We start from the raw sequence: 23458 nt of genomic DNA on the forward strand, positions 1-23458 counted from the left end.
GATAGTGAGCATTTACACCTACGTGAGATTACTGTCAGCATTTGATATCTCGTGAAGTGAGCCCTCTTCTGGCCTCTGATGCCCTTAGGTAGAAGTAGAAGGTCTAGGAATGCTTCCAGGGCCATCTTGCCCTCTCTTGCTGCCAACTTAGTGATTAGGATTCAGACTAAATAATGACCTTGGTGTGATCATTCACACATCATGGTGATAGTGATACAGCTGCATATTTTCAGTGAACCTTTGAATTGGAACAGATCTTAGAGTCATCTACTGTTTGGCCTCTCCTGAAGTCGAATTCCCTTAATATCTCATGAGTAGACTGATCACTGTGGAAACAGATTGAGTGACTGATTCACAAAGCAGTTAATTCCACTTTATAGTTAATAATAATGGAAAATACATATGAAATGTATAACTTTGTAAATTGTCCACTTCTCATACCAGCTCTATAAGGTGGCATTTTTATCAATTTTTCAGGCCAGAAAATTAAAGATTACTTAGGTTAAGCAACTTGCCCAAGGTCACATAGTTTGTGAATATTTTTCTTGCTAAAACTTTTTCTTAGTTTTTCAGGCTTAGACCTTGCTTGAATCTCTTCTTTCCTCCTTAGGCATTGCTCCCATTTCAGGGGGGACCTGAGGAAAGCAGACTCCCATTGTGTATCACAAAGACCGTAATAAATCACTTGCTTGCAGACTCATATCAAAACCCTGTCAGTGGCCGGGCGCGGTGGCTCACGCCTGTAATCCTAGCACTTTGGGAGGCCAAGGCGGGTGGATCGCTCAAGGTCAGGAGTTCGAAACCAGCCTGAGCGAGACCCCGTCTCTACCAAAAATAGAAAGAAATTGACCAACTAAAAATATATATACAAAAAATTAGCCGGGCATGGTGGCGCATGCCTGTAGTCCCAGCTACTCGGGAGGCTGAGGCAGTAGGATCGCTGAGCCCAGGAGATTGAGGTTGCTGTGAGCCAGGCTGACGCCATGGCACTCACTCTAGCCTGGGCAACAAAGTGAGACTCTGTCTCAAAAAAAAAAAAAAAAAAACCCTGTCAGTGAGTAACAAGTGGCAGTGTAATAATGATAGAAATAAAGTGCACAATAAATATAATACACTTGAATCATCCCGAAACCCTACCCACCACCATCCCATGGAAAAACCTGTTTTTCATGAAACTGGTCCCCGATGCCAAAAAGGTTGGGGACCGCTGCTCTGAAGGAAAAATGATTTATTCTTCTAGGTTTTTCAAGTGTGATTTTTGGGCTAGTTAGGATAACTAGGAAGCCATATATAACTCAAGTATTTTATTCAGTAGGTTTAATCAAACTTGCAAAAGTTTAATAAACTTTAATTTATTTTTATTTATTTATACTTTTTAATTGCCAAATAATTATACATATTCATGGGGTAAGTTTAAAAAACTTATAGTTTAATAAACTATAAGACACGACTCTTATAGAAACAGCCATAAGTAGATAATTTTCACAAAATATTCTAAGGGCAGTAATAAGATACAAATAGGGTACCATGTGAGCTGATAAAAGGAACTTAGGCCTGGAAATTCAGGAACAGTTTTTTTGGAAGTTATACCTTTGTGCTTAGTCTTGACTTAGGCATATTATTTAGCTAGAAATATGTGGGTGCCATAATAGAGGAGGCCTCCAGGCAGAGGGAAACTTTGAATCATGGGACATACCATTATGTGTGCAGCTAAATACATCTAAAGGTGGAGAATGACAGATGAGATTAGAGAGAATGCTGAGACTGGGTAACAGAGGGCTTTTGATGCCATACCAGTGTTGTGTTCTCTGTTTTAATTAAAGGTTTGGTGTAAGAAATATCTCTATAGGTATAAAAGTGTCTTCAAGGATGTGATTTATTATGTTATTCTGGGTGTTTTGTAGAAAGACTTAGGAGATCAATTGCTCATATAGTTTAGAAAAAGATATCTCTCCCAGTGAAATTATTTTTAACTTTTTATTAGTGAGATTTGTGTGTGTAACTTTTCGATGAATGAATAATGTATTAATTGATGTTTGGCTTTATTTACTTGTGCCTATTTTTAACTTTTGCCTCAAATCCTTTTTGTAAATGGATAGGGTACATATTATATAAATAAGATATGAAATTGCTCGTGATGTGTGTTTCATGTATCTAATCTTTTAAATTATTAGTTCCTTAACACATAAAGAAAACATAATATAATAATAACTATTATCTATCGAATGTCTACTATATGCTAGGTACTTAGTGCTTTCCCTCAAATGGATCTTCTCTGCACCAGTGTATGTGTTATTTCTCTTTGGAAGGTGCTTTCATCAGAACTTCTGCAAACCGCCCTTTCCTCATCATTTAGATCTCAGCTCAAGGCTCCAGTGTTACCTCTTCAGCATCCTCGTTGGCCACTTTTAGCTAACATAGGCCATTCCTTCTCCCTTATTTTTTCCTTAAAAGTTAATTTTTCCACCATCTTGTTCTAATAGTTCTTGGAGTATACCATTACAATAATTCTTAAAATACTGTATTATTAACATGGTCATTGTTTATTCATCTTTCTCACCTTCTGTAGTGTGAGTTCTTAAGGGGCAGATGATATTTTATTCTTTTCTGAATTCCCATTGCATAGTATATGGCAGATGTTAAGTAAATGTTTGTTTAATGAATGAAAATCTCTGAAATGTTAGATTCAGAGAAGAACAACAGATTTTTGTTTTTTCAGATCTGTTAATGGAAATTAGAATAGGTGATACAGAAGTGAATAAGCATGCGGAAAAGAGTTAACATAGTAGGCTTCGGACTGATATCCTTAGAGAAGCCTGCTTGCAAAGTTGATCCTTGGCTTGTATTGGGGAACTTAGATTTTGGGAGGGTTCCCACCATTCCCTAACTGGTAAGAATTGCTCACTGCATTTAAACTGTTGGTACTAACAGTATGGTTTACGCTGAGCACCAGCTTTTCTTCTTGGAATCTGAAATTTTGGTACATGCTAGGTAGTGGGTACTTATGTGACCAGCCCCAATAAAAACCTCCGGCACTGATTCTCTGATGAGCTTTCCTGGCAGACAGCATTTCACATGTGTTGTCACAATTTGATGTTGGAAGAACTAAGTATGTCCTTTGTGACCCTGCTGGGAGAGGATTCTTGGAGGCTTATGCCTGGTTTCTTGTGGACTTTGCCTCTTGGATCTGTCTCTTTGCCAATTTTGTTTTGTATCCTTTTACTGTAATAAATATTAGCTGTGAATGTGGATATGTGCTGAATACTGTGTCTGCTTATCAAATTATTGATCCTAGGGAGTGATCTAAAATAGGTAAATTCTCCCTGCTTCTGAGAGAGAGATGACAAATAATAAATAGATGTGAAAAATATCAAGAATTTATATTCCATTCAGATAATTAAAATTGGTTGATTGGTAGAGTGTCTGGGTAGTTATTTTAGACTGAATGTTCAGCAGAATATTTCTCTGAGACATTGGTATTTAAAGTGACAGGAGGAAGCCAGCCATTGGAAGATAGTGAAGAACATTTCAGGAGAGGGAAAAGTTAGTGCAAAGGCTCAAAGATAAAACTGTGCTTTGTGTGAAGAAAAAAAAGGAGGACAGATGACTGAAGCGTAGAACGAAAAGCAAGTGAGTAGAACAAGATAGGCATGGACAGGGGACATCATATAAGTTTCTGTCATCCACAGTGAGGAGTTTTTGGGGTTTTTTTTTCAAGTGTATTGTTAGGCTTTAAAATGTTTTAAGGGGAGGCACAATGATTTGATTCATGGTTTTAAAACATCACTCCAGCCATATATATATATATATATATATATATATATATATATATAGAGAGAGAGAGAGAGAGAGAGAGAGAGAGAATGGATTTTGGTGGAGTAGGGCTGGAAGCAGGGAGACCATTTGGGAGACTCCACAGTAGTCTCTGACAGATGTTGGAGGCTTGTACTGTGGTTGTGCTTTGGAGAGGGAGAAAAATGTGTAGATTGGGGTATGTTTTGAAGGTGGAGTCAGTACAGTTTGGTAATTAAATGTAGATGGTGGGGGTGAAAACTTTCAAGAATAACTTATAGATTTTTAGTTTGAACAACTGGATAAATAGTGCTGTAATTTATGAAAATGAGAGGAAATGAGACAAGTATAAGAATGGGAAGAAAAATTAAGAGTTTTGTTTTGAAATCTTATTAGATATCCAAGTGGAAATGTCTAGTAGATAATTGATAAATAGGTTCTGAAGATGTTCAGTTTTTTATTTTATTCATCAAATGTTTATTGAGCACTTACCAATTGCCAAGTATTTTGGCAGAGTAGGGAACACAGTGATGTCTAGAACACAATCTCTTAAGCAGTAGCTTGGTCTAGAAAGAAAGGCAGGCAGTGTCCAGGCCATTACAGAAGATGTGCTTTCATAGGGCTATGTAGAGGATGCTTAGCAGGCCCATCAAAATGGCGATTTTATTCCCAAATCTTAAATTTTACTCCCAATTCCATTATTTTCTATTGCTTTCACAATTTTTACTGTTCAGTTTTGAATTTTAAAGTCCTTATATGTAAGAGCTGGTCAACATTAAAGATTAACCCAATCTCTTTTGGCTGTTTCTGCTTATTTCCCCCTTTTTGCTTTATACTCAGTGATGTCTTCAACAGTTAATAAGCTTTCTCTTAATAGAACACATTTCCTCCAGATTTTACGTTTCCCTTCACTCCCATCTCTGGATGTATAAATTGGAAACATTTATCCATCTCTCTCTCTTTCTGCCTCCCTCCTGCTTTCCCTGTCTACTTTCCCTGTCCACATTTCCATGCATACATATGGATGGATAGTTACTCTGTCTTTACGATGTCTAGTTACCTAATTTTCTCAGTAACTCAACTTGGTTTTTATTCAGCAGTACGTAGTAGACTGTGGGGAGGGTCTGATACAAAAATCTGAATGTGGATATGAGCCTTGTCTCACTGTTACTTTCTTGACTGCCTGATTTTATGTGCTGCTTTGGCTAATATTATGAGCATTTCCCCTTTCTAATTGCTTTGTATTTTCCCTTTTACAGTTGCATACTTGGTTGAAGGCAGTGATCTGCTCAGTTAGTGAAAGACTCTAACATCTAACATGACAGGTGTTAGCAAGCTCCTTTTCTATCTATTAGTTAAATTTGAGTTATCCTGATGGGTTATTTCTTCTCTTGCACCACTTTGCTTCTAATTACCTCCAACCCTTACTTAACTTTTTCTTCTAATTGATTGGCTGCCTTCAAAAAAGTTATTCCTTGAATGATATGTTTAAAAATAATCCTTCCTGTAGCTATTTATATTAATATATGTTCTTTCTTTATAATCTGTCAGGCATTTTTTTTCTTCATCACCCCTTAATTTACTTTGAAAAAAGAGTCATAGATAATAAACTCAAGTGAACCTTTCTCAGTTTTTTAATGATAGCAAATACTAGCCTCATAATTAAGAAAGCAGTCAATTGTCCTTCAGGTAAGGTGTTTTGGCTGCCCAAGCTCTTTTGAGTATTATTGACAGGTTTCAATGATTAATGATACATTTTTTTTAAAATCACTTATACCATGTTTCCCTGAAAATAAGATAGGGTCTTATATTTATTTTCCTCAAGAAGACACCCTAGGGCTTATTTTCAGGGGATGTGTTATTTTCCCTTCAAAGCCTCAGCTTGCAGCACACACAGGATGGCCGGGACCTGACAAAGGGAGCTGACCTTGTTGGTGGCGCTGCCCGCACCTTTCCGGTCACCTCTGGGACAGTAGCTGTCACGATGGGGCAGATGAGAAGGGCTGTTTGTCTTCCATCACTAGGTCTTATTTTCGGGGTAGGGCTTATATTGCACAAATGCTTTGAAATCCTGCTAGGGCTTATTTTATGGATAGGTCTTATTTTCCGGGAAACTCGGTACTTAGCAACTACAGGGATTACTAATTAGAAACCTGTAATTAGATTCAGAGTGGGAGTGATAATGATTTAGTTGGGAAAGAAAGTTGTGGTCTTCTCTACCTTGAATCTTCTCTCTTTAATAAATCACCGTTCTTTTGACAGTAGGAAATGTTATAACATTTCAGGAAGTATGTACATTTGCATATTGGCTTCCATGAAGAACTAGTATTCTACCTCTGTTATGTGAGAAATAAGACATTATATTTAAGGTCATATATGTGTGGTTTTAGGTTTTGCTGTCCAAAATGACATTATTTACCAGGAAATAATCAAAACAAATGACATTTATAATATTCTAAGTTGGTAGGTATTATCATTACATTTGCAGACCTGTGTTTGTATAGGTTTTGCATGATTAATAATGTTTTGGGTCCCCCCACATACAATGTGGTTAGAGGAGAGTTTATAAGAACCTGTAGCTGCCCGTATTGTTTTCATCAAGCATCTGTTTACTAAAAAGAGTAAGATTTAGAGAAAAATCTTTGAGAACCCTCAACAGTCACATTTTATCTGTGTTTACTTGGAAGCTTTCTATTTTATGAGTAATTCTTCGGTTAAAAAAAGAAAAGAAGGAAAAGAGAGTTTGTGCATATTTACCCCTAATTTTGTGATTTATTTTTAACTTTATTTGAAAAAGAAAAAGAATTGTGTATATGTATATTCATTTTATAATGTTAATTAATACTAGTTCTGAGTTTTTCCTTTTATGATTAGGATGAAAAACATTGCTAGTAGAAATGAAATTTTTTTTCCAAGCAGAGAGTGGCCAAAGTTAAGAGAAAGAGTCCTAAAATTATTTTGATTGAAGTATCATGCATAGTTATTTTGTTTGATCTAAAAATATACATCTATTGTATCTTATTTTGGTATTGTGCAAGTGGCTACTACTTTTTTCATGTTAAAAAATCAGTGGATAATAAGAGAGAAAACAAACCTAGAATGCCTTTTCTGGTTACTTTGAAGTGATAGACAGAAAACTGAGGACTCAGTAACAACAATAATAAACATGGTACCTAACACTGGAGTACTACCATGTACCAGACACTATGTTTAGTCCTTCATATATATTTTCACTTTATTTCTACAACACTATGTGATTGAGACTATTATTTCCATTTCACACGTATTTAGGTTGAAGAAAGTAGTTGTCCTACTGTGTGGGTCTGATGCCATCTGGAGTGCTCTGTATAGTTCTGCTTTTCGAAGGGGGTAAACTACAGGGAAACTGAAATAGATGAGGAAAACGTTCATGAAAAGGAACTGAAGTTAAGCATATTAGAGGAGTCTTCACTAAATTCTACTCCTTAAATTTAGCATAGGCTGCTTCTAATGTTAAACTTCATAGAGGAAGTTGAGACTATTAGCTACAAATTCCCTTAATTCCCTTTCTTAACATCTTTATACCTTCCCAAAGTCCCGTACATAGTCAAAAGATGATATGTCCTCCTGATTAGTCACCATCCCCAAACCTGGGCACTTACATGTCTTTAGTGAATTGATCTGATTCCTCATCTTTCTCTCTCATGTGTTTTCTTTCCATTGCCCTAAGCTTATGAATATATTCTAAAAATAAAGCAATAACAAAGAAATTTTTCTATTTATTTCACATTTGGGTGTTATGTACTAAAAGCTACTATATTAAGACAAATAAGACATAGTCCTAGCACTCAAAGAGCCTGGATTCTAGGAGAGGGAAAAAGACATGTAAAAACATGAATATTGTAGATATTAAATACATGGATAAATAATGAAAACAAACATGTTTTTATGAAAGTCTTTTAGGTATTATGGTAGAAATCTATATAGGAACAAAAAAGGAAGGACTGACCAATTTTTCAGGGAATGGGAGTTGATAAAGGAAGTGTAATGCTTGAATTGACTCTGCAGCTCTCTTTAGCTATATTACCCTATCTTTTATTACCTCCCCATATTTCATGAGTTTGGATAAAGAAAAATCTACATTTAATGTCTCCATCTCTCATTCATTCCTCAATCCCCGCACTCCAGCGTCTACCCTAGTATTCTACATAATAGGCATTGATTTTGTTGAATAAAAATAGCTTATGATAGCTAGCATTTATATAGTTGTTTCCTTTTGCTAGACACTGGAATATATATATATATTTTTAGTAATTTACTTCTTACAACTACTCTCTAAGATAGGTACTGTTATTTCCCCCATTTTATTAATAGATATAGGCAGCCGAAGCACAGAGAGGTTAAGTGCCTTGGCCAGGATCAGAGCTAGTAAGTAGTGGAGCTGGGTTTCAAATCCAGGTGGTTTGGCTGCAGGATCCATGCATTATGAATGACTGAATGAACCTGGATCCCTTTTACCTGTGTTTGCACACAAATGCCTATGTACTAACGGTCACTAATTTAGAAGGCAAACATTTTTTCTAATTGTAATGGATTTTCTCTCTTCTTCTCCCCTCACTCATTTAGGAAATTTTTAACACTTTTATGGCCAAGTACTAATCTAGCACATGGAATATAGAAATAAAAGTTAGTCCCCATTGTCAAGAAACTCAGTCTAATGGGAGAAGATGCAGAAGAAAATAGACAATTATAATATGATGCAATAAGTGCTATGATGGAACAGGCCTAGAGGCGGACATTTAACCCAGCCAGAAAAGGGTAATCCCTAATCCAGAATATGAGGGAAAAGTGGGATTTAGCCAAATCTCTTTGGCTTGGATAGAAGGCTATTTGTCCTCTTCTAATTGTTCTTTGTAGAATGGGATACAGTTGCTTTTTCAAAACCTTCAGTTACCTTTTTACATTTTTGCTTCTCTTTGTCTTGTTTTGGTTACCACATTCTTACTATTGTGTGTGTGTGTGTGTGTTTTTTTTTAACTTTACTTTGGTCTCCAATGTCTTTTTCATTGTTATTTTTTTCTTAGTTAAATACAGTAGGAACTTTAATTTACTTTTTTTCAGTCCCATTCTTTCTCTCTAGCAGGTTGGCCACTAAGTATTTAAAATACTCATGCTTATTGGTTTCTGCAGCAAAGAAGATAGATCTGAGTCACGCTCTTGAGGTCACTGGTATATTAATTTCATTTTTGCTGTTCCTGAGCATCAAGGGGAATTACACCCTTGAAGCCTCTTGATTAAATCTGTTGCCCCCAGTTTAGTGTTTCTTTGGCATGTTGCTTTAAATGTGCTTCACTTTTCTGTTTTTGGCTCTGGCTCCCAACTTTTACTAAATATTGGCACTTGACACACAGAGCAATATCTGCTAAATGCCAAGTATAGCCACCTCTAAAAAATATGGTATGAAAAATTATAAGGAGAGGTAGTATTTGCCTCCGGATTCAAACCAAGGTTGACTTCTATCCCTCCATTACTTATTAGCAGAGTAACTTTGGGCAAGTTATTTAACCTCTGTATGCCTCAATATTCTCAATTTTTAAAGTGGGCAAAGGAACTGAAGTTAAGCATATTAGAGGAGTCTAACCCTCTATGGAGTGACTATCCATTAGGTTGTTTAGAAGCTTAAATGAGTTAATACATGTAAAACTTAGAACTGTCCCTGAAATATAGATTTAAAAAGGAAGACATTTGATAAAAGTCTGGGATTCTTATCCTTTCTGGCTAAGTCCTATTTTTCCATCTAAATATTTGGCCCCGGATTTGCTGTCATCTCTTCCTTACTTGTTCATCAGACAGGTTTTGCTTCAAACTGTGCTCATTTTCTTCCCTTTTTCTGTTTCTCCTTGCTAACCTAGGTTTTCTAAGTTCTTGATATTCTTTTTTTTGTGTGTGGTGGAAAATAACTCGGAAGATTGCTGGAAAGATAATACATTGTTATCAGTGATGATTTCATGGCTCATTAGTAGGGTTTTATAATAATAAAACAGGTTTTTGTTTCTAATAGCAATAGGGATTATTCAAAAGATAAAAATTCTTTTCCCATGCTTATTATCATTATGCATACTTAAAAGATTAGAATATTTTAGAAATGTAAAACTCAGAAGTAAAAGATGTGTTTCTAAACATTTATTTAGTGCTTTCTATCTGATAAGATACTATTAGGTACTGAAATATAACTGTTATTAGTAGTTTGGTATGTTTTCTTACAGCTTTTTAAAAAGATTTGTGTAATCTTATGAGTAATGCTATTTAATAAAATACAACCAAACTTAAAAACTATTCTTTTGTTTCTTTTCTTCACAAAGTAGTGCATTTTTTATGGTTTTCATGTTATCAAATACATATTTATCTTATTCTTTAAACTACTTGATAGTATTCTCTTGAATAATCTTTGAATATACTACAGTTCAGTTAATATAACTTCTTTTGATGGATTCCTGATAGTTAGGTTTCTAATGACTACAAGCAGTGATATAATGAGAATCCTCTTACATATATCTCTTTGGAGTATGTGTTTCTGAAGGATAAATTTCTAGAAGTGGAATTGCTAGATCAAATGACATATTAATTTAGAATCTTAATAAATTCAAAAAGATTGCTCTTATGTTGTCAGTCTAATTAATAAATGTTTCATTGTTTTAATTTACATTTATACTTGATCTTAGCTGAAATGCCGAGAAGTGATTAATTTATATTTAAAAATTATTAATGACTGTCTTTAATATCCTTATTGGCTGGTTATAGATTATATATTGTGCTCTGTACTACGTTCATATCCTTGGCCCAATTATTTAGTGGATTATTCTTTATTTTATTAATTAGTAAGTTTGTGGTATATTGGTAAAAGTAGCATTTTGTCAAATGTTAGAAAAGTTTTTAGCTTGTTTATGCATACACACATTCTTACTCTATAGCTTACTTTATAGACTTTGTAATTTATAGTCAGATTTCATAACCTTTGTGATGGCATCTTGGTTTTGTTTTCATGCTTAGAAATTTCTTTTCCACCAAGAGTAATAAGAATCTGAAAGAATTTTGATATCAGGATTATTTTCTAATATTAATTAATTATTTTTGAGACAAGGTCTTGCTGTGCTGCCCAGAATAGAGTGCAGTGGCATCATCACAGCTCACTGCAACCTCAAACTCCTGGGCTCAAGCAATCCTCCTTCCTGAGTGGCTGGGACTACACACATGTGCCACCACACATGACTAATTTTTTAAAAATATATTTTGTGGAGATGGGGTCTTGCTGTGTTATGATATGATAATGTGTTTCTCAGGCTGGTCTTAAACTCCTGATCTCAAGTAATACTCCTGCCTTGGCCTCCCAAAGTGCTAGGAACAAAGGCATGAGCCACTGTGTCTGTCCTGCTTTCTGATTTTTATAATAATCAAGATTTATGATGTCCATGAATGTTTATTTCCTTTTCTCTTTTTCCTTTTCACTGTGCTCCTAGATTTTGGTTTCCAATTTAGTATATACAGTTTCATCAAACACTTTGGAACCGTGGCATATTGTTGTGCACTGTGAAACAGAGTAGAGTATTAGGTGGGACCATCTTGGATCCTGCTTATTTGAATACCAATTTATATTATAAATATGTATATTATACTTGGTACCATTTTATAAGTAGGGTAACTATCAATCCCTTTTTGCCTGAGATAATCTAAGTTTAACCTGTTTTCTAGTGTAATTTTCAATAGTCCCTTTTTACTTTCCTAAGTGCCTCAGTTTAGATTAAAAATTATGAGTTATAATGGATAGTTGTTTACATGGCATAGTTTCTTAGGATATTGTAATACTAAAGCTTCAGTTGTTTCTGTTTACATTATTCAGTTGTTTCTGTTTATATTATTCCTCCGATACTTAGTAATGCTTTATTTGTTTTAACTTAAAAAAAATCTCATTTCCATTATTTTCATGATGAACTTGTTACAGACTTCACAGGGTTGCTTATCTGAGGTATTTCCAGAGCATTTATGCTAGCATGTATCCTCTTTGCATTCATTTCAGTTTCCAGAATGGTGTTCAATTTTTGAGTAAAATGTTTCTTATAATTCTTATTTATCTGGTATTGCTCTAAAGATGATGAAGAATTTGTCTGTGCGTCTACCCCCACCCCCCAATCCCTAGAGAACATTACCACCATGTGAGCACCAAATTGTTAATCAGTCAATACTAATTTGATGGCGAGTACATGTGGAGCCCATTCTTCCGATCTTGTGTCACCTCACTTCGGATAATGGGCTCAAGCTCAATCCAGGAAAATATAAGCAGTGCTATATCACTGTGGTTTCTTATAATTGACTCATAGATGAGGGACGCGGTGAGCATTTGGAGAGGGGAAGGGCATGCCTCTAACACTTGCTAGGGAGAGGCAAAGATAAAAAATGTAACGAAAACGTTTGTACTCTCATAATTTCCTGAAATAAAAAACAAAAGAATTTGTGTATGTGTACATGTTTTAGTTGTATTTTACTAAATATGTGATCAAATCTTTTCATATGGCTATGTCCAAATCTTTTAACCTGGCATAATAACTTTTATTTATTACATTAATGTTTTTGGTGTTGTATATATCTGTAGATATGAATTAGTTTTTACTTGGATCATTGGATTTTGTAGTGTGTTAAATAATACTGCCCTTAACACAGATCCCTGTGGGAGCTACTTAATGCCAGTCCCTATTGTAACAGCATTGATAAAACCTTGGTATTTTTTATCTGCAAGATATATTTTTAACTAGCTTATTTTATTCAGAAAGTACTTCTTCAAACTTTTCTTATGTAGTACTGTGTCAAAGGCCTTTTTATAATGTAGATAAATTGTGTCTATTACATTTTTTCCTCTACTTCTATTCCTGCTTTTAAAAGGTTTATAGAGTTTAGAATTAGTCATTTTTACCACTGATTGTAAACTGTAAATCAACTTATTCTTTAGAAAACTATTACTTTACATTTGGGATTTTTGTGAAGTTGCCACTTTAAAAGGCCAGTTTCAATTTTCTTGTAGTTGGAAATCTCTTTTTTAAAGAATATGTCTTTAAAAGCCTAAAGAATTTCTTTTATATTTCTGATTGTGTGTTTGTATCATAATATATATGTTTCTCAGTGTTATGTGTTGATTTATATGTTTCACCCTTAATTTTCATACTTTTTGGTCTCATTAATAAAATAAGAGTATTTGAGAATACTGATCTGGTGAGTAGAACACCATACAGGAATTTCAATTGTGTTTCCATTGGCTTTAAAATGTTACTGTCTTTAGATAAAGCTTTTTATTTTTAGGTATTTCCAATATCATGGTCTGTAATCTGTGGATGAAAATTTTCATAAAAAGTTTGCTTTGAAAATAGTGATCTAGGCACTGAAGAAAAATTACATTAATGAAGTTTTACTGTTATTTTTTGCAATGGGTGTAGTAATACAAGGAGAAGTATTGTTTATTTTATTATACACAGTCATGTTTCTTGTTTTATAGTATATAGATATCTATTATAATACATAATATAATGTTTTTTGGTTTTGTTTTTGTGTCTGCAGAGAGTGATAATGAACTCTCAAGTGGAACAGGTGATGTTTCTAAGGATTGTCCTGAGAAGATCCTATATTCTTGGGGAGAATTGCTAGGAAGATGGTAAAATTTTATTTTTCTTATGGAAAATTTTATATTTACATTGTTGATTTTTTATTAATTAAAATCTATGTATTAAAATGGATTTTGGATTAATATTAACATCTATCTTAATATTAATATCTTAACGTACTTTAAAAACATAAAGATTAAAATATAATTCATAGATACATTTTATGTTTGGCTAGGTCTTCCCCCCCATATGGTCTTATTTAACTTTTATTTTGGAAAATATATTTGTCTTATTATTTCACTTAGACATAACATTGTTCAGGGTAGTCACTTTTGTGCTACATTGTCAACACATTTAAATATTTATTGTTAAAGGGTTACATTTTTTTTCTTCACCAAGTCTGTTAGCACTAAAAAGGTCTGTACAGTTTAGAATTACTGATTTTACCACAGATTGTAAACTAACTCAGCTTATTTTATTCTTTCTGACTAAACCTATTACTTTACATTTTGGGTTGTTGTATGTGGAATTACAATAAAAGTTACTCTGTTTATATTTATTATACTAAATATCCTGTTTATATTTATGATAAATAAATTTTTAATAAAGGTAATCATGACTATCATATGTTGGTGAAATAAAAAAAATCTTGCCAACAAAAAAACTCCTCCATACTAGTATAGACATGGAAAGCATGATTTATAGAGTGTGTATGTCATATTACATGCATGTGGGTAGTCCAACAGAGATTGGGCAGAATTTAAGTAGAAGAAAGAATAATTAAAACTTCTTTCATCTTTTTGAGAGATGAATGGATGCTTCTTGTGATAGTCTTCTGTATACATCCTAGGAGATTCTTAAATTATAATTTAGGAAGTGTGTATTTCCAATTCCAAGTGTTGGAAGGCTCATGAGTTCTCATTGTAAAATCTAGAGAGTAGGTTTATCAAATTTTAACCAAAGTGTTGGGCTTGTGTTTCTAAGGAGACAACATTAAGAGAAAGGGAGGGCCAGCTATGTCTCCTTTATTAAACAAAGACAATTTCATTTTATTTGTTCTTACACACATACATATAAAATGAAAATATCTCAGAGAATTTATTTAACTCATTAATTAATGGAGAACCAGTAAGATATTACAGCCAATCAAAATGAGGATTCGATGTAGAGATTTATATCCTTTACCTGACAGTTCATTTATACCACTTAATAGGAATCATTTGCATAGCTATGTACAGGAAACATTTGCCTTGCCATTGTCTTCTATGTGTTGAGAGCTGCAAACTAACTTAGTCAGAGACTTGTAAAGGCACACACTCGTGTGTTATCAGATAATACTCAGATGCTCCAGCATTCCATTGAAATGATGTTAAGTAATCTCTTTTGTCCATTTCAAAAATCTTTTACAATTTTACCCTATGCTATATTTGTAAGCATTGTTCACCAAAATATAAATTTATCTCATATGTTTTTGTTTGTTCCATTTAGGGTTACTGTTCCCCTCTAAGATGAATGTTTTTTTCTTTTCCTATCTTGTTTTTTTGTTAAAGATGGTCCTGAGTTTGTTAGGAGAATTTCGTGGGAGATGAGGAAGGGTAGGAGGTAAGAAGGAGGATTGTTTCAGTCATAATCTAGGTCTAGGCTGGAAAACAGAAACCGTGCTAGGCTTTTCAAACAGAAGGGTTTTAATGCAGATAATTGGTTTACAGTGTGTTAGAAGGCTGAGAGAGAGCAGAAAGGGAACACTGAAGTAACCAAAGTAGTAGGAAACAGCTATTACCTTTAGGGCTATAGAAATAAAATGGAAGAAGTATTGTTGTCAGAATCTAGGAACTCAGAGGAGGTTTGAGGAACTGGTGCAGGTACTTCTGAAGAGAGCTGCATACCTGGTTGCTTAGACTTCTGAGGATACTCAGAACAGCTAAGGTTTAGAAGGAACTGTCAGCGGTGGGGACACTGGTTAGCTCTTCACTTCTGAAGAGACTTTCACACGTCTGAGCTGGTGGGGGAGAACTATTTGATTGGTGCTGGTACTGCTTAGAAGGCCTGGCTGGTATTGGTATTTCTCTGGAATTGTGGTATAGCTAGTGCTGGTAATTCAACACCTTCTTTCTTTTTTCTCCCTTCCAATTGCACGGGACTGTTATTCTCTGGCAGAATCTAATGTGGAAGCCAGCTGGCAAGGGAGTTTGGATATGTATTAATAGTTTGTGGATTCTTAGTCCTTGCATCATTGCATAGAATACAGAAGGCAGGGCTTGTAACAGAGGAGAGTAGGTAAATAATTACAGGGAAAAAGCTGGTCCTAATTCTCATTCACCCGTTTTTCTGGGCTAGTTGATAAATTCTTAACATCCAAGCTTTTTAGATAGATTTATTTATTAGGGGTACTGGCAAATCAAGAAAAAAAAACCTGGTTATCAACAGCTTGTCCTCCTAATCTCCTTCATTTTATGTCTGAAGACATACTTTCATGGTCCAACCATGTGGATATGATGGATAGCAGTGGATATAAAGGTAGCATTTGCTTTGATGCTACAGCTTGGCTTTTACTGTTCTGTGTTTTTTCCCTCTCTCCTTTAAATTATTTGCTAGGGGAAGGCTAAGGAATTTATATGGACCTCAGCCCTTATAGACATAAGCAACATGTGTCTTGCAGCAGCTTACCTCTGTGGCCAGGATTTCTTTTCCCCTGATTCTCTGGTCAAGAACAGGAGCAAACTCTTCCATGTTAGCTACTTCAGAAAACAAGGGCTCCCTTCTAATTGAATCTGTTACTACCGAGAATTGGGTGCTTACTTTTTACTGGGCCAGCACATTCTTTCTTTCTAATATAGTGAAACATAGCAACACTTAAAATGAATACCTTATACCTGAATTTAAATTAATCACTAATGAAGCTTTAAGATATTCTATACATGTATTGTGGAAACTAATTTTCATTGGGTAAAAAGTTTCTTCTTGTCTATGATTTACTCTCAGTGTCAAAAGAATTTCAGTTTGATAAGACCTATGGAAAGGGAGTGTGATTTAGTGGGAAAAATACATTATGCTAAAATTCAAAACTGGATTAGAGTCCATTTATAGTGCTAATTTGATATGTAGCTTGGATAAGTCATTTAACCATTTTGTGTTCCATTTTTCAAGTGAAGCTTTCATGAGCTTGCTCATGCATGCACTTTTTCTCTGTCTCTAAGGAATGGAATATCTTTTGCAGAGGTTTTTGGTATTTGTTTTTCCTCACCTGTGGATTATGAAAATGTCTGAATTTTTATTATGTTCTTTTATGCTTTGTGATTTTATCACCAATACTGAAGAATTTACACTAACAATCTGGGCTGTTCCATTTAAGGGAATATGTACAAACAACACCCTGTCTTGATTCTTAGATAAAATTTAGTTAGCAAGTCCACATGCTCATTGGGAGAAATGGAAAGGTGAGAAGGGTTGAGAAGGGGAGTAGAGACAGACATCGTCTTTTTTTTCAATCAAGGAAGGTTTTTATTATTTTAAATTATTTTTTCATGACATTTTATACATAGCAGTTAATATTCTAAAACTCTAATTAAAACAAAATTTAATTTAGAAAACAATCTTATGATTTTTTTGCCCTTGAATGCCCTTCTTTCAATATATTAAAAATTTATGTCATATTGGAAAACAAGTCTCAAATCACTAAGCTTCAAGCTTCTATCTTAAGATATCAGAAAAAAAGAGTAAATTAAACTCAAAGCAAGCAGAAGTGAGGAAATTATAATATGAGAACAGAAATAAGTGAAATTGAGAAAGACAATGGAAAATATCAAACTGATGCTGATTTTTTTATAAAGGTTAATAAATTTAATAAACATCTAACTAGACTGATCAACTAAACAAGGAGAGAGAAGACACAAGTTATAAGAACCAAAGAGACTATATCACTACAGATTACTACAGACATTAAAAGGATAATAAAAGAATATAATAAAGAACTCACTGCCTATAAATTTAGACGCTTAGTGAAATGGATAAATTCCTTGAAAGATAGAAATTGCTAAAGCCCACTCAAAATGAAATAAATAACCTGAATAGTTCTGTATATTTTAACAAAATTGAATTCATAGTTAAAAACTTTTCAACAGAGAAAACCTGAGGCTTAATTGGCAAATTCTACCAAACATTTAAAAAAGAAATAAATTTTACACAAACTTTCTTTCCAACTAATTCTATGATACTAGCTAATGCTGATATCAAAGCCAGATAAAAACATTATAATAAAGAAAACTTCAGACCAGTGTCTCTTATGAATATAGACTCAAAAATTTTCAAAATACTAGCATATTAAATGCAACTATATATAAAAGGATAATATAGCATGAGTATGTGGGGTTTGTTCTGGAAGTGCAAGGCTAGTTCAGCATTTGAAAATAAGTCAGTGTTATCTACCATATCATCAGGCTAAAGAAGAAAAGCCACATAATTATCTCAATGGATGCAGAAAATGCCTCTGACAAAATTCAGCATTCGTTCATGATAAAAATTCTCAGCAAGCTAGGAATACAGGGGAGCTTTCTCAACCTGATATAAGGCACTTGGGAAAAACCTGTTACTATCATCTAATTTAAGAGTGAAAGACTTAACTTTGAAAGTAAGGCAGGAATGTCTATTCTCACCACTCCAACTCAGCTTGGTCCTGGAGGTCCTAGCTAGTACAGTAGGTAAGACAAAGAAATAAAATATAAACAAAATTGGAAAGTGAAGTATAAAACTGTCTCTATTTATGGAGAAATGTTTGTGTAGAAAATCCCAAGGAATCTACAAAACAAACAAAAATCCTCCTAGAACTAATAAATGAATTTTACAAGGTTGAAAGATACAAAGTCAATATGTGCATGTCAGTCTTATTTCTATATATTAGCAGTGAAAAATTGGAAATAGAAATTTGAAAACAAAAGTTCTGGGAAAAAAGGAAATACTTAGGTAGAAATCTAACAAGCTATATGTTAAATCTGTACTTTGAAACACTAGAAAACAATAACAAAAGAAATGAAAAAGACCTAACTACATAGATATGTATACTATGCTCGTGAAATGAAAGACTCAATATTGTTAATATCTCTATTCTTCTCAAGCTAATCTATAGAATTAGTACAGTTTCAATAAAAATTCCAGCAGAATTTTTTTGTAGCAGTCAACTAGCTGATTCTAAAATTTATATAGTAAAACAAAGTAGCTAGAATAGCCAAACAGTTTTGAAAGTGAAGAACAAAGTTGAAAGATATACTACCTGATTTCAGGGGTTACTGTACAGTAATCAAGAGAAAATTGATGCAAGGATAGACACATAGATCAATGGCACAGACTAGAAAGAGTTTAGAAATAGAGCCACACTATCTAAATAAATATTTTCCAAATAAGATATACAAATTGTGAACCAGTGCATTAAAAGATGCTGGTTAAAATATTACTAGCCATCAGGGAGATCAAATAAAAATTATGGTGACATACCACTTCATACCCACTAGGATGGCTATAATCAAAATGACAGATAATAAGTGTTAGTAAGGATGTGTGGAAATTGGAAATATAGCATAGCAACTGCAGCTCTCATGTGTTATAGGTAGAAATGCAAAATGGTGCAGCCATTTTGGAAAACAGTATGGTATTTTCTTATAAAGTATAATATACTTGTCATACCTCCCAGCAATTCCAATTCCACTCCTCTGTATTTACCCAAGTGAATAAAACCTATACATGAATGTTTATGACAGCTTTGTTCATAATTGCCCCAAACTGAAAACAACCCAGAGGTCCTTCTCAACAGTAAATAGGTCAACTAACTGTGGTATATCCATTCAATGGAACACTACTCAGCCATGAAAAGAGTGAATTGCCAATACACGCAACAACATGATAGACCTGAAATACATTATGTTAAGTGAAATATGCCAAGTTCAAGCAGCTTAATACTGTATTATTTCACTTACAGGGAATTCTAGAAAGGCCAAAACTATCATGATGGAAATCATATCAGTGATTGCCAAGGACTGGGGGTGTTGCGGTAATATTGACTACAAGAGGACATAGGGGATTTTTTTGCAGGGGCAGGGAGGTATAGAACTGTACTGTATTTTGGTTCTGGTGATGGTCACACCCTATATGCATTTGTCAAAACTCACAGAACTATATGCTAAAAATATGATTTTAGTCTACATAAAGTATTCCCTAAATAAATGGCAACCCCTAAAACACAAACAAACAAAAAGCCCCCAAAACCCCAGAGTATTACTTGGGCGTTGTAGTTGCTGAAGCACAGAATGCTACTACTCAATTTAAAACAAAAAAAGAAAAGAAAGAAAAAAAAAAGGGAAAGAATGAAATTTATGTCTTATGCATTGATTTTCTATTTGAAGTGTGTCTTTTTCTCCTCTTAGCAGCTCCTTCATTATCCCTTGCATACTCATTTCTGTCTCTTTATTTTGATTTGTAGTATTGTGGGAAACATTGTCTTAGCTTAATTTTTCTATTCTTCAAAGTTATGTCAAATGCATATGACCTTTTTAAAGCTACTATTGTTTTGCAGACATCTGGTATAGTACCTGAATATAGTAGGTGTTCAATATATATTTATTGACTGTATTTATAAATGAAATGTTTCCAGCCATTACAGATTTTTGTCTGTTCAATTCTATGAACATTTTATAGATCTACATTTTGATAGTTGATTATTTTTGTCTTATGTAATTTTTTAATAAGTATAAGTTGTTAGATTCTGTGTTAGATTGTAAGTAGATTCATTTCTCTTATATATGGCTCTCTTTGGACCCTGGGCAAGTTAGTTGACTACTTTGTGTTTTGGTTGTGTCATGTCACAATGAGGTGTTTTGACTTAAACATTTAAAAAGCATCATTCTGGATGCTAAATGAAAAATAAGTTATAAGGGAGGAAAGATGGAAGCAGACAGAATACTTAGAGTGCTATTACAAATAATCCAGAGGCTAGATGATGGTATCGTGCACCAGGCTCATAGCAAAATGTGACATGCGGTCAGGTTCTTGGTATACTTTGAGAGAGAACTGATAGAATTTGCTTATTTTTACTGTGTGGCCTGAGAAAAAGAAGTAACTGACCACTGATGTCAAAGTTTTTGGCTTGGGCTACTAGAAGACTTGCCATTTACTCAGATATGAAAGATAGGGAAGGAAGAGCAGATTCGGTGGATAAAAATCAAGATTTTGGAGATGTTAAGATGTCTTTTACACACCCAAGTTAACATGTCCTTTAGTCATTTACACATTACATTGAGTTCAAAGGAAAGATAAGGAAAGAAATATGAGTTTGGGAGCCATCAGTGTATAGATGGGTTTTAAAGCTGTTAGAATGGAATGGGTGAGATTACTTAGAGAGTGAGTATAGACAGAGGAGTCATCCAGAAACTGAGCCCTTGGCCACTCCAGTGTTTGGGGGTTGGAAATCTGAGGAGGATCACACAGAGCTGTCCAAGAAAGCACAATCAATGAGGTAAGAGGAGAAATATGATAGAAATCAAGTGAACCAAGTCTATCGAGGAGGGGGTGATTAAATACTGATAGTCAAGTCAGATTATATGTGAGAATTCCATTGTGTTCAGCAATTTGGATGTCACTGATGACTTTGAGAACAGTTCAGTGGACAGGGGAATGAAAGCCCATTTGGACCATGTCTAAGAGGAAGGGAAATCAGCAGGTATAGCTAGTTCTTAAGAGTAATTTTGCTATAAAGGAATGACAAGAAATGGGGGCACATTACATATTGGATATGGGTTGAGAGGGTTGTATTAAAAATTAACAAGGGCCATATGGGATGCTTGTATTTTGCTAGAAAGGACCTAGTAGAGAAAGAAAATTTGATAATGCCAGAGGAAGAGGACACAGTTGTAGGGGGAGTTGATGAATAGGCAAGATGATATGGATTTGTTGACTAATGGAGGGGTTGCACTTAGCAACATAGCTTATTGTAACAGGAGGAGAGGTGAGGCATGGCTACAAAGGTAATAAATGACATTTAAGGGAACGTACTATGTGCCAGGTGCTATTCTAAGCATGCTCCACGTGTTCATTTAGTCATTACAACAACCCTCTGAGGTAGGTACTAATGTTATCTTCATTTTAGAGGTGATAAAACTGAGGCACAGCTATATAAAAATACACAACAAATAAAAATACATAGCAAATAGGTAACTTGCTCACAGTCCTGCAGCCCATAAGTAATTTGCCTATGATCATATAGCAAGGAAATGACAGAGCCAGTATTTCAATCTAGACATTCTCTGGCTCAAGAGCCAGATCTTTTTTAACCATATGGGCAGGCTGACATTTACATAAATATATGTAGGTTGCTGGATTAGTTTTTATGGGTACATGTAGAAGTTCTCAGAGAGTGAATAGACTGGGAAAATTGATACTCTTACCCAAGGAGTGCTTGGATCTTCTGGTCATGGTTTAGCATAGTGGAGAGGAAAATAAAATATTTTGATGACTAAATAAATGGCCAAATAGAGATCTTCATTCTGTTTATAAAATGCAAGGTTTATTGTTTGGTTTAATATACATTTATGAAACATCATCTTAGGCTATAACAGATAGTTAATGACGGTTCCTACCTTTGAGGTTTGTAAACAAAGTGGGTGGGAATGAATATTCACAACAGATAATTTAACCAAGTAATTGAAACACAGAGGCTGTTTCAGATTTCTTGACCATTTTGGGTGTTTTTTTTTTCCTGTTAAATGATAAATCACTTGATTCATTCAGCCAATTTTTAAAATTTTAATCATCTACACTCTCTTAGGACTTTAATAAACACTGCTCATTGAAAGACAAAAGATAGTTCCTACTCTCAAGGTTGATGTTATGGAGGCATCAGTAAATGCTTCTGTAAGCATTACAGAAAATTCAAATGTACGCAAAAGTAGAAAGAATAATACAATGAAGCCTCATGTGCCCACCACCCAACTTCAGTAATTATCAACATAAAGACAGTACCCAATAAATATTTTTAGGCTGAACTTTCTAGTGATTTTTTTTTATTTTTGTTTTTTAGGAAGGTAATTTTGGAGTAGGAAGAAAACTGATTAACACAAACTAGTTGGTAGATAATCATATGGGTTCATGAGATCTTCTATACCAAACTCATGGGACTTATATATGGAGAGGAAGCTCCAAATAGAGAAAGACTTCTGAGGTAGAGTTGACAGGGTTCCTGAGGTAAAAATTCAGTGTACATTTTATTCAGATATAAAATATTATCTTTCTAAATAATAATATTTTAATCAATGGATTTCAAGAAATTCATTACATGAGCCTAAGGGAACTATTAAGAATTAAGGTAATTGATTTTTAGAACTTTAGAAAATTTGCTGGATTCTTTACAGTTAAAATCTTTTCTTTTATTTAGGTCATCATTACAGTTGTGTCATGACAATTGATATGAAAAGGGTAACATTTATCTAATCTAGAGAAGTTTGTATTTTTTATACAAGGATTGTCAAAAAATTTTAATTACTCTCAGAATTTCCTTTTTAAACATTAGTCTTTAGATTTATAAATTTTCTAAGTATCAGGAGGCATTTAGGTAGGCAGTAGGTAGGCATTTATATAAAGATATTTTTGAGATTGATTTAAGTAAAGCACCTATTATGTAGATATTATGTAGAGCCCTACACTTTGTGCTTTGGGAATTTTTTTTTTTTTTTTTTAAGTAGGAGGCAGTCTGTATTCTCAATTAAATTTTAAATAAAATATTTTTGAAAGTATTTTGACCTTATTGTTAAACAGCTAGATCAGGCTATAAAAGAAGCAAAATCTTTATATATAAAATCAGAATTCACATACTTAAATCTACTCTGAGAAAAATGTAAGGAAAGATATTTAAGACTAATTTGAAATCATTAGAAAAAATAAAGATAATATGGAAAAGATAACTAAGAACAGACTATACAAAAAGTTCAATAATGAAGGTCTTTATAAGAGATTGGAGTTAAGATGTATTGAAGAAATAACTACATGAACAAAGCAAGTTA

The 23458-nt window shown here is 33.9% G+C and overlaps 1 protein-coding gene across 4 annotated transcripts in view; it reads left to right on the forward strand.

Moving 5' to 3' along the window:
* RABGAP1L (RAB GTPase activating protein 1 like) overlaps positions 1-23458 on the forward strand; it is a 689918-nt gene that overhangs the window by 191045 nt on the left and 475415 nt on the right. For all 4 annotated transcript variants that reach the window (XM_076000395.1, XM_012765066.3, XM_012765067.3 and 1 more), the window contains one exon: positions 13375-13468. In XM_076000395.1, coding sequence (XP_075856510.1) covers positions 13375-13468 — 94 coding nt within the window. The remainder of the gene's footprint in view (positions 1-13374; positions 13469-23458) is intronic.

This window comes from Microcebus murinus, chromosome 2 (genome assembly GCF_040939455.1).
Source record: "Microcebus murinus isolate Inina chromosome 2, M.murinus_Inina_mat1.0, whole genome shotgun sequence".
Lineage (NCBI taxonomy): Eukaryota > Metazoa > Chordata > Mammalia > Primates > Cheirogaleidae > Microcebus > Microcebus murinus.